General features: G+C 44.6%; 1 protein-coding gene across 2 annotated transcripts in view; it reads right to left on the reverse strand.

The window, feature by feature from the left end:
* Window positions 1-6590: 6590 nt before the first annotated feature.
* Window positions 6591-17724, reverse strand: part of CREB3L2 (cAMP responsive element binding protein 3 like 2) — a 71849-nt gene continuing 60715 nt past the window's right edge. For both annotated transcript variants that reach the window (XM_081878944.1, XM_081878945.1), the window contains exons 9-12: window positions 13843-13942; window positions 12644-12770; window positions 12242-12467; window positions 6591-10315 (exon numbers count right to left, since the gene is read on the reverse strand). In XM_081878944.1, the coding sequence (XP_081735070.1) occupies window positions 10240-10315; window positions 12242-12467; window positions 12644-12770; window positions 13843-13942 (529 nt within the window). In that variant the 3' untranslated portion in view covers window positions 6591-10239. The remainder of the gene's footprint in view (window positions 10316-12241; window positions 12468-12643; window positions 12771-13842; window positions 13943-17724) is intronic.

Consider the following 17724-nt stretch of genomic DNA (forward strand, 5'->3'; position numbering starts at 1 on the left):
GTGTGCGTGCCGGATGGGGGTGGGGGAGAGAGTTGGGGGCGGGGCTACAGGCGGACGCCCCGTTTTGTGCCGCATCCAGAAGCGTTTGGACTGGAGGGATGGAGGGGCATAAGTTGAGTGGACGTCTCCAGTGTGTTAGAACGAGGTGTAGTGCTTTTAAATTTTTATTATTTAGCAGTCCTTCGGTGGGGGGGGGGGGGCTGGAAGCATCAGCGCAGTGGAGAGTGAAGGGTGTTGAGAGCCCGTTAGGTAGCAGGAATAAAGAGCGTGAGAAAGCGCTTGCTGAAGATTTTGGACAGTGGAGTATATGTTGCCAGCGGTCTTCCAGCAAGGGGCAGCTTCTGGTGAAGTCATCATGCGTTATTAAGCCCAGAAGCAACTTTCCTGCTGGAACAAGAGCTTACCTAAGGCATTAGATTCGCTTGAGACAGGTGGGGCAGACCCATAGCCCTTCTCTCCACCAGTGCAGAATCACCACTGAGTACAACCCCAATGTGTGTGTGTGTGTGTAGCCCATAGCAGTGTCAGTGAACCTTCATGTGTACCTGCTGGGAGCAACCATCCCTTTCAGCAAAAGCTCAGTAGCACTGATGCACATAGGCATGCTGAGAAGCAAAGCTATTTAGGCAATCTTGATGAGATCTGGTATCCCACCCTCTGGCTAGTTCCAGCTTCACCCCTACCTTGGGGTTGCAGGGCTGTCAGAGGCAGAGTGGTGGACCTAAATCCCTTTTTAACCAAAGCTACTATTCCACATTACAAGCACTCAACCAGCCACCAATACAATCCACATAGAATGAAGGTAATGGAAGGGAACTTGAAGTCCTTATAGTGTAACCTCCTGTCAGAGCTCTAAGTCATATTTTCTTTTAGCCAAGTAAGAAAATAGATAGGATGGAGACTAAATTACACTAGAACCTGCATGGTGTCTTGCATGGAGACTCTACAGATTGTGAACAATTTTGCATATATTTTGGAATTACCCTATAATTCAAACTTTCTGCAAAGTCTGATCAGGGAAACAACTGGTTATTTATTGCATTAGAACCAAAAGTACTTTATGAGTGATTTTTTGAAGGGAATTATTGATGATGATTTGGAACTGGTTATTAATTTAATTGCTCGATTTTTAGTAGAGACCAAATAGGAATGATTATGTGATATTTGGAACTGGCCAAATTGATGGATATAAAAGACAATGAATAGTCAAGAAGGAACAGAAGTGCTTGAATGATTATTTAGAAAGACAAGGTTCTAATGTAAAAATTTGGCTGTGTCTAGAATTTCCTTGTGAATTTCCTTTATTCTTTTACTGTCTTCTTTGCATTTTTTTCTTCTCTATTTTTTCTTTCTTTATAATATTCTTTGGTAGTGATGTATTTACTTTGCAATAAAAATTATGAGAGAGAGAGAGAGACACCAGCCAAGCTTCTAAGATAATGAGCAGCTGATTTCAGTGATCAAATTGAGATTGTGTATTATGACAAGAACCTCGACTTGGTAACGTATGTTAGTTAAAGTGTCACATGCCTTTAGCCATCAGAACTCTAGCTGCTGCATTCTGCTCCAGCTGAAGTTTCCAGACTGTGTCCAAGCATGGTCCCAGATACAAGGGCATTGCAGTAGTCTGGTCTTGAGGTTACCAATGCCTAGACTACAGTGGCCAAGAGATCTCAATCTATATATGGCTGCAGCGGGCATACCAGCCAAAGCTGGTAAAAGGCACTCTTAACCACAGCTGTGTTGGACTGCTAATAAACATGTATACAGTAGTACTCCAAATGTACTTGAGGTACCTAGGCCTCTGCTACTGGTAAGAAAATAAACAAAAAGAGAAAAAGCACAAGTTTTTATATAGCAAAATGTTTGCATTTTTGTTTTGCTGGCTTTAATATTCTTGGATATTTTTTTTAAAAAAGTTCTAAGTTTTAATAAACTTAAGCAAATCAATGCTCTAAGAAACACAATCCTTCCTGCAATAAATTTATTTTTCAAAATAAAACTACGTTATTAATCTAGCATATAACCTGCACTATTTGCTAAATTTGCCTTCTCTCTTGCCCCCCCCCCCCCCCGCCAAGTCAGTAAAAATATATTCGGGAGAGGTAGGTCAGAGCATCCATGCTGGCCTAAATCCTCTCTCACGCAGCATTTATTTATGCATTAATCTCCTTTAATTTTCACCCCACCCCCTGCCTGCTTTTAGTGCAAAACAAAACATGCAGTTTTAAAGAGTCATCACTTGATGCAAAGATTTTAGACACAGATGGATTGGCATTTTGTTAGATCTGCCCTAGGCCTGATGGACATCTATCTGCAAGGGGGCGGATATCCACTGGTCAAAGGTGGCCCTCAAATATACCTGAGATAAATGCATGCAACACTGAGTATTGGCTGAACTGCAGTCATTTTTCAGCTTTACAAGCTCTCCCAATACCCCACAAATCTTGTAAACAAAACACAATGATTAGTTCAGTGTTTTCTATGAAGCAAAAGGCAAGTCCATGACTGTGAGACACATTACTGCTTTTGATCTCTTACCATTTGGAGGTAACACTGGACAATAGGCTGTCAGCATGAAAAGGAAGCTAGAAGTACTCCAAGCACTGAAGCATGGTGTTTGGGTTAAAGCAGGTGACTGCTGTAAATACATGTGGAGGAAAATAAACAGCACAATGACGGGAGATGCCTTTTCTTTAGGAAAATATTTATTTGCCAGGAAACAGATAAAGCAATACATATTTTCACTGTACTCAGCTACTTTTTAAAAAAAGCACTTAGTTTGCTGCTTGGTTTAAAACCTGTCTGCTAAATAAAAGGTTCTTTACACACCAAAAAACTCTTACCCAACCCACCCACCCTCCCACCTGTTTGAAATATGAATGATCACATGTGGACACACCTAAAAGAGCAGTGCGTGTAGAAAAAGTATAAATACAAAAAGAAAAGGTATTTAACATAGTAAAAACAACACAACAAAGAACATTAACAGTTTTAAGTAAAAAAAAGGGGGGGATATTATTGTAATTTACCCAAACTTTCTGATCTCTTCTCATGCTTTTTGCTAAATTCCCATATTTTATAAAGACAATTCCATTTAAATGCAGACTAGCAAAAGAAACTATATTTGCCTATTCACATAGCTGAACGAGTACTGGAAATTTGGGCAGAAGGAGGCTGACTTAGATGGCCTAGTGTAACAGTTGCGGCTCCTCTATGGCTACATAGAGTGGTTGCAATCCTGCACCCAGTGAATATATGCCTTGACCCACTGCATTTTGTGGAACCGAATGCATGGAACTTACAGAACTGCAACTTTTATGTTAGGCAATAAATCTAAGCTATATCGTCTCGTAACACATTCTGGTATTTAAGCCAATGAGAAATGCCTTGCTTGGATGAGATCTGCATGTGTAAATTTGAGTTTCCATGCGCACTAAATCTGGCTGAATGTATTTAGATTTATGGTGCAACGTGAGGTAAGTGGTATCTTCTTTGGTGGAAGCCCCGTTCAAGATCATCTGCCATGATTGGTCGTGCTCCTTTAATAAACCACCTCCAGGTTTTCAATCTAGAGATGTATGAAGGCAGACTCTTTGAAGTTCAGAGGAGAAATCCACCCTATGGGGCAGATGCTTGGGGCTAGCTCAAGGACTGCACCTCCTTCTCTCCCCCAGCCACAGCACCTAGGTTCTTTGAAAACTTCCAGATTCTACTGAGTTTGCCAGCAGTTTTTAGGCACTGGTGCAATGCAGTGGGAATCCAAATTTTGAACAGAAATCCATGGAGAAACCCATCGCACCCATAATCCTCTTCTCACCAGAACCTCCTCTAGCAGTTTAGAACAGGGCCTGCTGCTCAGCACATCACAAAAACTGAAATGTAAAAGTTTAGCAGTCTGTGTGCTAGGCCATCTAAGTTACAGCCCTGAAAAGGCATTTGGAACTGGAATACAGGGCAACACGAATGACACCCAAGATAAAGGGTGGAAATGCTGCTTGAATGTTACAAGTCTGAAAATCAAGAGATACACTGCTGAAGATAGATCACCAATGTTCTTGGGGATTAGACATCAAATAAGTAGCACATGTTTCTACATACATAACGGACAAGAACATCCCCATCACGGCTAATGCTACAAAATTAAGATAGATAGATAGATAGATAGATTCTTTATTGTCATTACACAAGTGCAACATTGCACAAGTGCAACGAAATTGGATGCCATCCCTTAAAAACAACAAAAGCAAAACAACAACAACAACCAAACAAACCACATTCCAGCCACACCCACACCCACACCCACCAAACTCCCAGGTCACACTATCGAGTTACTGCATTTAAGAAGGCCACAGCTCTTGGATAGAAACTATTTTTCAGTCTATTTGTCCTTGACTTGATGTTTCTGTATCTCCTGCCAGAAGGCAGTAGTACAAACAGACTGTGTATCATCATTTGATTGAATCAAACCAAATATGCCTATGTGGTGCATGACTACTATAGAACCAGAAATAGTCCTCGCCAGTTATGACCAGACAGCTCTGCCAACATGCCTATACAACATCACAGATGAGTGCTCAAAAACTCACCTCTGTACCAAAATCCTACAACATAAAGTTCAGGTGTGTGTAAATAAAACTTGAGAGAGATGCACATTCGCTCTATTCCCTGCTAATTCCTATATTGCCTCCTTATTCTCTTATATTAGATACCTACAAAATAATGGAAACACAATGGTGGACGAAGCCATTAAAGCAGAGAAAGGGGAAGAAAGTTATGAATTAAGGCTGGTTTCCTCAACCTTGTGCCCTCCAAAGGCAACTGCCACAGCCCCGTTTAGCTTGGCCAATAGGGATGATGTGAGTGATAATCCAACAGCACTGGGAGGGCACCTGCTTGAAGGGGGCTGGAAGAAGGACCAGTGAAACAAGCTTTTCTTTTTAAGAACATCTGCCTTAGTAGGGTGGATTTTAAAGTGTCTTCCCTCTTGGGAAAACTGAGGTTCTGCCAGAAACTTAGCACTGGTTCCTCAGTGATCAAGGTGGTTTAGGGTGGTGAACAAAGACACTGCAGGGAGATGGTTGTGCTTTGTGTCCAAGAAGTCACACACAACTGCCTGAAACATCAGGAGAGCACCAGAATGGTTAACACAAAATTGAGCTACACAGACATATAGACTGAGCTGGTATGAGGCACCTTCCTGTCCCACACTCTGATCTTCTCCTGCAATATAGTATCGTAGAACAGCATACAGGTGAATCACACCAAATTCATGGTTTTATTGAAGCCCATCAGTTTTGGTCAACACTCCATATCCACTATGTGTGCACCCTGAAAATGTGCTTCAGCATTTTCTGCAACCTTTTAGACATATCCAATTGCAGGATGGAACTGTCTATTTTGGCTAGAAGCTGCATCTGAATGCGGGCAGGTAGACAGTGTGAATCATCCCGCTGAATTTCTCCTGTCCACGTGGTTGGGTTGCTCAGATCCAGCCCTCAGTCTTACGGGATTCTCTTCATAGATAAGTGGTTCCCCAGAGGTCCTGGGTACATCTAAAAGTTGCCTCCCCGGGGTCCTGCGAAAGTTTTCAGCATTTCCTCAGTGAACTAGTTAATGTGAACAATGCTTACAGTCTCAAACGCAGGTATTTCTTGAAAACCAGATGGGGAATGGTACCCATAGGCTTTCCAGTTTACAGGCTAACCATTTTGTGTGTAGACCCTGTGACCCCTCCAGAAGATGCTCAACTATATATCCAATCACCTCTGATGATGTTGGCGGTGGGTGATGGGAGTCCAATGACATTTATAGGACCACACAGGCACATTTCTAGAGTAGATGATCACCTCTCCTATATCACCACATTGAACCATTCTCCAGAGAGAAGACTGGGTGCTTGTGTGGCAAACTGTACTTGAACATCTAAACCTGTGAATTCTAGTGTGGTCATTTGAATATTTCTAGCCAGCCGCAAAGCTCTGCATCAGAGATCCCCATTTTCCCAAAACAGCAACTAAAACATACAAGTAGAATCTGTAAATTTTGCATAGAAAAATATCAAAGGGAACGAACTGTACACTTGTATATGTTATGTGATTCCAGGATGTAAATTGTGACTTACGTTCCTAAATAGATTATTTTGTTACTTTTCGATATAGGACTAGAGTGCTGGTGTTCCATCAGGTGGAATAATTAGCAATGGAAGGGTGATTGTGCTGCTGTTGTGCATGATCACTGTGCTAATTCTATAGGCACTTAAGCCTTAATTGAATTATTACAGTCTGCACTTTCATTTTATTCCCCTTTGACCTCACTGTTTAGTTTTCCTCTCTACATACCAAAAAACATTAGTTAAGGTGGTAGTCAACTAAGTTTTACTCAAAATAGGCCTGTTGAAAATAATGAACATGACTAAGTTAAGTCCATTCATTTCAATGTGTCTACTCTGAGTAAGGCTTAGTTAACTACTAAGCCACATTCTTTATGGTGGCATAACATTATTGTTGTCTTGAGGACTATTAGGAAAGAAGAAACCTAAGCAGATGGTGAAGACTGTCAACATGTTGAAATAATTTAAGATAAATAGCTGGTTTTTAATTTAAGTTACATTTATTTTAAAAGACGTTCAACACAAATTTCACAGGACCTTGTTTCTGATGGATTTCTCTTTTCTTTTCTTTTCATTTCGCAAGAAATCAGATTTGGATCCGGAAGCCCTGGCTTTGAACTCCTGCTTGCAAAGACATCCAGAAGAACTCCACTAGTAAGTAAATATGAACTTAGGGAAGGGCTGCATCTCAGTGGTACAGCATCTGGTCTGCAAGCAGAAGGTCTGAGGTTCAATCCTTGGCATCTCCAGGTAGAGTTGGGACTATCTCCTGCCCCAAATCGTGGAGAGTCATTGCCTGTCAGTGAAGGCAATACTGAGCTAACTGGACCAATTGTCTGACTCCATATAAGGCAGCTTCCTATGTTTTGTAACTTTTGAAAAACAATCCCCCCCCCTTTAGTCACTATAGCAGTGGCCTACTGTTTCACCTTCAAAAATACAAGGGGGGAAATGGCCTCTTTCCAATTAGCAATTAGAGGAGAATTATTTTTGTCACCGAGTGGGGAAAAGGATGCTAAATATACAGTCTTATGCTTTGTGTGCAGTGGTGGGAGTTTGCACAATGGACTTGTGACATGAGAGATCCCAAGTTCTTCGTGGATATCCTTCCTGATGTGGCAAATTAATGTTACTCACTCACTTGACTGACAGCCAAACAGCGTCTAGACAGCATGCACTCCTCAAAATTGAAGGTTCAAAGAAAAAGAAAAGAAAAGAAAACCCCACGGATGGAATAATTCCTAAAAGGGGAACTTAGGCATTTTAAAATTTGACATTTAACCCAGATTTATCATCAAGAATTGGACGATGTTGCTAAGAATAGCAGGGGAATAATAAAGAAGGGGGTGGGGAGCACATCTTCAGCTTGGAGTAAAATGGAAAACCAACAATTTGCATCAGCTGAAATCTGGCTCGGAAGCATTTGCTTCAACATTAAATTGCACGGTAAAAATAGCAGATATAAAGGGAACGCTAGCGCAGAATCGAAGCATATGCACAAATAAAACACACCATCTACATGCTAGTCAATGATTATGCAATATTAAGAAGCGTCACTGACCCAAGCGTGACTTCCATAAATATAGAGTTTACAATAATGCCCCTTTCTTTTATAAGCCAACCCATCAGCTTTCTTTTTTTTAAAAAAAAGTATAATTGCTACAAGTATGTGGGATCAATGACAGATGATGTCATGGAGTTCAATACACAGCGTGAAATAACCACTGCTTAATGTTTGCATGTATAGCTGTTCTTGAGAAACCCTGCAGGACGGCAGCCAAGAGCACCATTTTTAATTACCCAAACAGGCAGCTAAAATTTTAGCAAAGGCCCTTGGCAGGTGGGGAAACCACTGTTCTACAGCAGGTGTAGGGCTGTTGCTTCTATCAGCCCCAGCAAGCATGGCCAATGGCCAAGGAAGCAGAGTTGTAGTTCCGCAAAATCTGGCAGCCAAAGGTTCTGCACACCTTTTGCACTGTTAAGATATCCATCTATGCAACTCCTTCCAATATTAATTTAAGATGGTGACTGGTATGGAAAGTGACACACAAACGTAGCCAACAATCCTCATCACAAGTTATTCGGGAAAGGGTGGCAGATGTTTGCTGAATTTTCTGGAGACAGAATCGGCCCCTGGCACTGAGGAGAGGACGTTGCGGTCATTTTAGTTTGCCGTAGCAGGGAACAAGTAGAACATGAGATTTAAACCTTTGCTAGTTTTCATCACAACGTCTGCTTTAAGTGAGTGCATGCACAATGGAACAGAAATCACAATAGGGCGCAAAGAGGCCAGGGTAGTGGGTGAGGACATTGCATTGCATCAATTTTTAAAGTTGAATGTCAGGGGCCTAAAGCAAGTTATAGGATTTTTTTCAAAAGTCACCCAGAGCATTTGAGGGATTTCACGTCCTTTGCTTGTCATTCCGGCTGCCAGCTGATATCATGGGGCAACTAATAAATACTATTTACAACAGGAGGGGCAGGGATGGCAGAGGAATCTGAGTCGCCTGGGGACCTCTCGCCTGTATGAGAAACTGGTACAAATTGGTTTCTCCAAGCAGATTTGGTTCAGGCTGGCTCCATTTTCTCATGCAGACCAGACAAGAAAGAGACTAACCGAATTTTGTCTGTTTTCTTCATGAAGACAGATGCAGCAAAGGAATCAGTGACTGCTTTGTATTTCCAGCATACAATTGGTACACGCCCATAGACGGGAATGGAAAAGGGTGTAAGGGGAAATGAAGGCAATGTAGCTTTTGCTACTGAACATGGGTGTCTTTGGTTAATAAGGTAACATCAAGAAAATGAGTTATTGCATGACCAGGCTACAAGACATGGAAACATGTGGATCTGACCGATTCCTATCAATTTTGCCCTCATTTTATAGGAAGGGACAAGTTTGTAGTCCTCGTGGAGGGAGGAAAAAGGTTTAAGGCAATGCTGGCTACAAGATTTGAGACAGTGCGATCCTATAGATGTCTACACACAAGTAAGTTCCACTGAGTTTAATGAAGCTCGCTCCTAGATAAGAGAATATAGAACTGCAACTGGTTAGGGTAGAAGAGTCAACCTAGCACATGCACCACTGTTCCATGAGGGATCCCACACTTAGAGCTTGCATTGGGAGAAAAGTTCCCATTCCTCACATAGAGCTTAGTTCTCAGTGACGAACACAATTGGAAGTTTTCGTGAACAAGCATCATAAAATTTTGCCAGACCTCTGTTAACCTATTAATTCCTGCCCATTTTCACCACTAAGGTAAAAAATCAAAAGGAAGTGCCATCCTTGTGGTTGCATTTCTATTGCACAACGGGGGCAGGGGAAGCAGAAATAGTCCAGGACAAATTATCAGGGAAGCGTAAGAGACATGTTTGCCACCCCATGGTGACATTTCCCTGTAAAAAGGATTTGAAGAGTTTGGATTTGAAGGAGTCTCAAAGCAGCTAACCTTCTCCTTTCCCTTCCTCCTCCACAACAAACACTCTGTGAGGTGAGTGAGGCTGAGAGACTTCAGAGAAGTGTGACTAGCCCAAGGTCACCCAGCAGCTGTGTGTGGAGGATCGGGGAAGCGAACCCGGTTCACCAGATTACGAGTCCACCGCTCTTAACCACTACACCACATTGGCTCTCATAAAGGAATAAAATGATGGTGTTACGAGTCACCTAATCAGGGGAGGCTGTTCTTGGATGAATTCAGAAAACCCGCTATAAGTCATTAAACCACATTTTGTTACCCTTTAAAAGACCCGAAAGAAGGCATCTAGTCATTTTTGCAGTGATGGTGAGGACTGCTTAAGTTATCCCTTCTGCACCTCCACTCAGAGGCATGCCTACTCCCATCATCTTCCAACAAGCTCTCCTTCCATTCTTCCCCTTGGTTGTAGAAGCAGAAAGGCAAACTGAGTAGTGTGAGTCGGAGGCTGGGGGGGGGGGGAGAGAGAGAGAGAGAAGGGGAGAAAAGAACATGGACTACAGAGACCAAAGCCACTTCTTCCCAATCCAGTGCAGAAAACCAGCCGGGCACTTTCCTTGTGGCCTCCGGATTTACTGAGAGAGACAAGTTCCTCAGACCTTTGGTTGGAATAAAGAGAAAGGGTGGGAGGGAATCCCGTTTTTTATTTTCATCTCAAGATGTAGCATTAACTCTTCTGTCAATTTCAACAATCTTCAGAGTTTCGTTTGCATCCAGCTCTGAGTTGACTCTGTAAAGCAAAGGTAGGAAAAGAAGTGGCAGTGCAGTCATACAACATGTTATGTTCTTTCAGGTTACGTCCCACAGCAACCCGGAAATACCGGAAAGGGTTACTTCTGGGTTTCGCCGCTCGCACATGCGCAGAAGCACAAAATGACGTCGTGCGCATGTGCAGAAGCAGCGAATCGCAATCCGCGCATGCATAGACGTGCCGCTGCAGGTTGCGCTCTTTTCAGGTTGCGAACGGGCCTCCGAAATAGTTCTTGTTTGCAACCACTATACTACAAAACGGCAACCAAAATCGCAGTGCAGGCTACTTTTTCCATTGCTCTTATCAGCAGCCGTGGCAATTTACACAATGCAAGCATGTGGCAGCCTTCCTGCCAGCCTCGCTCCCTGAAACCATTTTGAACTGGAGATGCCAAGATCTGGCACCTGGGACCTTCTGAATGCAAAGAATGCCGCACGATCCGGGGCTGCAACGCTCAGACATTTACTTGGTTAGATGAATCCCCCAAAAATGGAAAAGGCATCTCCAATTAATCAGGCAGTGTTTTTCATTTTATATATACATGTGCATATATATATATATATATATATATATATATATATATATATGCACAACTATTTTTAATGCATCATTTTTAATACCAGTGCCATCTCTACTATTCCCACCTGCACAAGAGAAAAGGAAAGAGCCCATCTTCTCCTAAGCGATGCCTGCAATTGTGAATACATCATTGAAAATGGAGGTAGCCACCCGATGTTCTCCAAAAGTTGCTGGACCACAGCTGCCACCATCCCTGGCCATTAACCATTCCTGTGGGGGCTGATGGGAGCTGGAGTCCAACAACATCTGGAGAGAGCTCTATGTTGGCTACCCCAATCCAGCCCAGCTCCTACTCAGTACAAGAAAGCCACAGCCAGGACATTCCCAACAGATGACTGTCCAGCCTCTGCAAGGGGACCCCACCATGCCTTTCCATTGCTGAACAGTGTTTACCCTTAAGAAGTTTCTGCTCGTGTTCAGATGAAATCTACCCTCTGATTAACTAAAGCCCATTCAGCAGGCATCACCTGGGCAAAGGCTGTGGCTCAGTCGTAGAACATCTGCTTTGCATGCAGAAGGTCCCAGGTTCAATCCCTGGCACCTCCAGGAAAGACTTCATGTCTGAAATTCAGGAGTGTTTCTGCCAGTCAGCATAGGGAATACTGAGTTAAATGGTCTGACTTGGTATGAGGCAAATTCTGCAATAAGCTTTTGAGAGCTCATCCAGAACAGTAAAAGGTTAAAATGGGGGCTTTGGGAGTTGTGGGTCCTGTCCTCCCCACACCCTCATCCACTGACATAGAAGCAGTAATCACACATTCACACATTCAAAGTTGGAGTTTACTCCTTATTAGCAAAAACACAATTTCCACAGACTTGGCTGAGGATCAGGCCTAATGAGCACTGGTGGTCTTCAGTTGCTGAGACTGACAGTCCTCGCTTCCTCACAGCCATCTAGATCCCTTCCTCTCCAGAGCTTTCCCCAAGGAATCAGAGACTGCACCTGCATGAAGCGTGACGCTGTTCTGCCCATTTCAGCCCTCTTCTGGTTCTGGGAGATGGGGGTGGAGGGCAGCTTGTGGCAGCAGAAGGGAGAGACACCCATGACTTTGCACCAGCCTGATTTGTTTCTGCCTCTTGGCCTACCTCCTCTCCTGCTTCCACTTCTGCCTCTTATCCTTTTTCTCTGCCAGAAACTCTTCCTGCTCATTAAACCCTGCTACCTCTTCAGCTTCCGACACCTCCTCTTCCCAGTCTCCTCCCCCTGACCACTCATTCTGGTACCATAACCACTCCCTGGGCTCTAAGACTTCTTCCTGTGGAAGTTCCCTAGCTGGTTCCTCCCACCATTCCTCTGTGTTCAACCAGCCCATGCCCTCCACTCACCTGTGCTGCTGGAACTCTACCAGCAATGACTTCTCTAGCCTCGTTTCATTGGCTATCATGATCTCTGTGACTTGGTCATGCGGTGACCTGGACACGGATTCCGAAGGCAGAGCTGAGTGCTTGGAGGCCTCCAGGTGCCTGTCCCAGCTGTTGCTGCGATCTGAGAAGTGCTGTTCCTCCAGCGGGTGAGGAGGCCCCTCATAAGTCAGAAGACTCCTTGACCTCACTGTACAGAAAGAGGTAGGAGGGAGAGGGAATGAAGAACAGAAACCATTTTGGGCACAAAATGCAATGCAAATCCCCTTATGTCAGATCTAGCTCCTCAGGGCAGAGGCAAATCGTAGCTCCCTCTCCTTTTGGAAACTGAATAACCGCAGAACCACGAGAGAGATGCTCACTCACCTATAGAGGCTGTATATGACTCTGGCATGGAATGCTGGGATGGTAGCACTGCCTTTGTGATGGAGGACGTGGGACCGTAACTTTGGGAAAAGCTGCCAAAAATTATTGCGAAGCATAAAACTACCACCTGGTGGGGGGAGAGGAAGGAAAGACACAGAGACTCAGTTATACTTGAGCCAACGAACAGAAATAAAGTCTTACAGCTCGAACATCAAATACAGAGCAATATCAAAACCAAGAAAATGATGTGTGGCTCAGAGGTGATTTCCTTCCCCAGGCTGCATTAATCATGAGACAGGATGCTTGAAACTAGGAGCGCAGATGCAATCCAGATTCAGCTCCACAGAAGGAGAGACGTTCCACATTAGTATGGCAATGCTGGAAGCTCTGCAGCCATTCCGCTCAGCAGAGCTACTTACTCACAAAACTCAAAAAGGTAGGAAATCCATCTTGGCTAGACTAGGCTGTGACATGAATTTCAATGTTGTTTCATAACATCGCAGTGGGCACTTCCCAGGCTCCTCGCGACTCAACAGGCACACACAACCGTGAGTTTAAAAAGCAGCCTGACAGGACATGTTGGAAGAGGGAAAGCTCAGGCAGGAAGGGGAGAATTAATAGGAGCTCAAAGTAAGGGCTTGACTGGTAGATGCAGGGACAGCTGCTTAAAAAACAAAAACAACACCAAATTGCCCCTGTTGGATTCACACAGCAAGGACGGGGGGAGAGACAAGCACATTTCAGTTTTCGCCTGCCAAATAAAGCCAGCCTAGAAGCAAACGACACAGCTCTCTGGGGACAATATGACTTTGCAATGCTGCCGAGGGAATTGCATGGTTGAATGCTCACTGGCCAAAGAAAGCTAGCACATCAGGAAGAAGCACTTTTTAGCTTGAGATGAGAAGTGCAGGGTTTTTTTTATGTTAGGCAGAACATGTCATATTGGGGAGAAAGAAAGGCATACAGGTGATCTGAGATGGTTATTTTGGGGCTAGCCCACTGTGCAAAAGTTAAAAAATTGCATTTGTTGCTCTACGCGCTTCCCTCTTTGGCATAGCCCACCGCTGGCATGTGGCCCCTGGGCTGAAAAAGGTTCCCTGCCCCTGTGCCCCACCATGATGCAGTTCCTGCTAAACAATGTGTGACCCATCGATGGCCCAGGGAGGGACCTAAGGAGAAAAGGAATAGGCAGGACTCACCATGAGGCAGGTCCCCGTTTGCGTGCCGGCAGCTTTGCACGAGCGAGACACTTTGCCAGCCACCATGGCTTGGAGCCTCTGCAGTTGCTGTAGGAGTGTTCTGAAAGATGGAGAGCGGCAGAAATCAACATGTGTTGGTCTGGGATTCTGCATTTCATGCACCACTCTTATTCTTTGCCCTTTGTCATATTCATACAACGCTTCAAGATTTGTTGAGCCTGCCAATGAAGAGGCACACGCCCAGAACACATAGAGGACTGTTTCTTCTTCTGGGGCGCTAGATCGGTTGAACCTGTACAGAGCAGAGGGCTTCTCCAGACAACACTGAGCATTCATTCCTACTACCTTGCACAAAGCTTACATGGAGGTTAAACTATGTCCGGCCTTTCTTGAGCATGCATCCCGATTAGTTTGGGATTAGGTTGTAAGAGAAGGAAGATCCATCCTGATCTGGTCGCAGGGTGTTTGTAAGAACGTAGGAGGAGCCTGCTGGATCAGGCCTAGGGCCCACAGCATCCTGTTCCCACAGTGGCCAACCTGATGCCTTTGAAAACCCGTTAATCATGAAACCTCCCCATTAATCATTCACACTTCTCAGGGGATTTCCCCATCACTTTCCTAGCTGCAAAAGTCAGATTCTTATTTAAAGAAGACGTGTTGACCTAGGGCAGGTGTGGAAAACCTATGGCCCTCCAGATGTTGCTTAACTACAACTCCCATCATCCTCGACCACTGGCTACATTGACTGGGACTCATGGGAGTTGTAGGTCAGCAGCATATGGAGGGCCACAGGTCCCCACCCCCTGTCCTCAACTGTCTCTGGGTGTCTCCAGACTGTCACTCTTCTGTGAGAGGGATTTAAGCGTGTGTGCCAGCAATTTGGGTTTGAGCAATTATGAGTAGGCTAAAGCTCTCTGTTGACCTGCCACAACAAACCAATTAAAAAAGTAAAAACAACAACAACAACTGCACACTTTATCTGGCAGCTTGGGGCCCTATAGTTTCACTCACAAGGAAAACAAACATACATGTTTTCAAGGTGCATGAATTATATTCTACACCATGGATGTCACTGAATTATCCCTTAAGAATTGGCCAAGTTGCTTGGGGCTGATGGGAATTGGGAGTCCAACCGCACACATTCCCCAACCCTCTTCTACACACTTCAGTCCAATCTTTCTTTACATGCTCAAGTTACAAAATACATCCCCAGAGGTGCCTTTATAGCCAAATGTAAATTTGCCTTTAAAAAACCCAACAACAACAACAACAACAACTAAGCACCTCTCTAATTAGGGTCTGAATGAATTCAAGGACTCTAGATGTTCAGGCTTAAATTAGGACTTCCAATGCTCCCACCAGAGATCTATGTGGACCAGAACTCTTTCTTAATATTATTAATAACCCCTGCCCTAAAAAAAAAATCTGCTCACCTGCAGCCTCCTATTTTGTAAAATTTAGGTGCCTTTTCTGAATGAAACGAGAGCATACTTTGAGCAGAAAAGTAGTGAGGGAATGCAGTGCTGAATCCATTCCCTAGCTGCCATTTCACAGAACCAAATCACTCCTGCTTACACCTTTCTTATGCAAGCATCCCTCTCTCTGTTTTCAAGCCCATGTGGGCAGGATGTTGCTGGAAACTGCAGGAGGGGAGAGTGCCCCTGTTCTCAGGTCCTGCTTATGGGTTTCCCACAGGCATCTGGTTGGCCACTGTGAGAACAGAATGCTGGACTTGATGGGTCATTGGCCTGATCTCATGTACTTTGTTAGGGACGCGGGTGGCGCTGTGGGTTAAACCACAGAACCTAGGACTTGCTGATCAGAAGGTTGGCGGTTCGAATCCCTGCCATGGGGTGAGCTCCCTTTGCTCGGTCCCTGCTCCTGCCAATCTAGCAGTTCGAAAGCACATCAAACTGCAAGTAGATAAATAGTTACCACTCCGGCGGGAAGGTAAACGGCATTTCCATGTGTTGCTCTGGTTCGCCAGAAGTGGCTTAGTCATGCTGGCCACATGACCCGGAAGCTGTACGCCTGCTCCCTTGGCCAGTAAAGTGAGATGAGTTCCACAACCCCAGAGTCGGTCATGACTGGACCTAATAGTCAGTTACCTTTATAGTTACCTTTATGTACTTTGTTAGGAGTGGCAAATTACTGGCTGGAGAAGGGGGACAAGAGACCCTGACACATCTCCGCTCAACATTCCTCTGAAGCAGCTTTTCTCTTTATATAGAAGCCAGAATTAGGGCTCTGTTGCACACTGTGATATGCTTGAGTTGCAGAAACCCCTTGGAGATGGGAAGCTGCCACCATGTAATTGAAAGCAGAGGAGAAAAGGCTCCACAAATACGCTTGCCGAGTTCGCCGCGGGGATCGCTCTTTCTGCCCTCTGGCAAGTATCCCATCCGTCATCTAGCATCACCCAACGCCAATTCTCCCTCTCAGCCAGGCCTGACTCTTGGGGAAAGAGACATAATCTCTTCTGACTTTGCCTCCAAAGCTCAGGGCAAAGTCAGAGGTGAGACTCTGGCCTTTCCCAAGAGGACTGTGGTGGTGGTACGGCAGGATGATCAGTGGAGACCACAAATCATTCCCAGTTTTCCAGGCCAGCCCAAAAGTGGAGACCCTGTAAGCAGGGCTGGGAAACCCTGGAGAGCTGGTGTCAACAGTACTGGGCTAGACCCAGTCTACATAGCTGTGATTCGGCTTAAGTCAGCTTCCTATGTGCACTGTGCTGAATAGGAACATAAGATCAGGCCAATAGCACATCTAGGGCAGCATCCTGTTCTCACAGTGGCCAACAGATGCCTGTAGGAAGCCTTTTAAAACAGGACTTGAGCACAACTCTCTCCGCACCTGTGATTCCCAGGAACTGATATTCAGAGGCATAACTCACTGCTGAAGCATGTGCTTTGAATGCAGGAGATTCCAGGTTTAGCATCTCTAGGTTAGAAAGGATCAAGTGGCAGGAGAGGGGAAGGACCAAAGGAATAACAAGAAACTGAGATGAGCAGCTCATGTGCCGGGTCATGGCTACGTTACAACTCAGGATAAAACTTCTTTCAAACTTGAACGCTTCATTTGGATATAAAATGTGGTGCTAGGGGAATAAATCAAAGTCAAAAGCCTTGCTCATCTGCAGAGAAAAGACATTCTTCAGTTTACTGAAAACAATTCATTTTGGCAGCTATCTACTGAAAATGGAAGGGGTAGGCTAAGTGAGAAAAAGCCATTTAAGAAGTTAAAGAGGAAGAGGGGGTGGGGAGTAGATGATACGCTAAGAGGCCCCAGCAGTACATCTTACTAAAATTCACAACGGTTTTGCTGAAGCAAGTACATGCATAGCTCAAAAAAGTGGGCGGGGGGAGGAGAAAAAGGTGAGAGCATAAAACAGGAACTCTGATGCTGAAAGAAATGGCGATCTTTGCCTGACACACTTAGGGGGTGCAATTCAAAGAACTGCCTTCTCCAAAGCAGAGTGTGTGTGTGTGTGTGTGCGCGCTCACACACACATTTGAACTTTCCTGGCCAATGAGGGCTCAGCCATTTCACAGCTTTGCCGCCTGCCTTCCATTTAGCTTTATTTTTTCATTGTGCCCCCAGGGTGTGTGGGCCATGAGGTGCAAAGTGAAGATTACAGACAGCCCCCCCCCCCTTCCAAAGATTGACAGTCAACAAACCAGAGGAGTGTAGCCTGCAGGACAGAATTCATAATCACAACTGAGGTGACCCAGGTTCAGAAGTTCACTGGCTGGCCTTTGGCCAGTTATTCTTGGCCTAGCTTAGCAGGGATGTTGTGTGGATAAATGGGATAACTCAATCTACTAGCCCATCCATAGAAGGAAAGGAAGGAAATGGTCATAATCAACCATGGTAGCAGAAGTG

The sequence above is a fragment of the Podarcis erhardii genome (genome assembly GCF_964252035.2).
Source record: "Podarcis erhardii genome assembly, chromosome: 10".
NCBI classification, from domain to species: domain Eukaryota; kingdom Metazoa; phylum Chordata; class Lepidosauria; order Squamata; family Lacertidae; genus Podarcis; species Podarcis erhardii.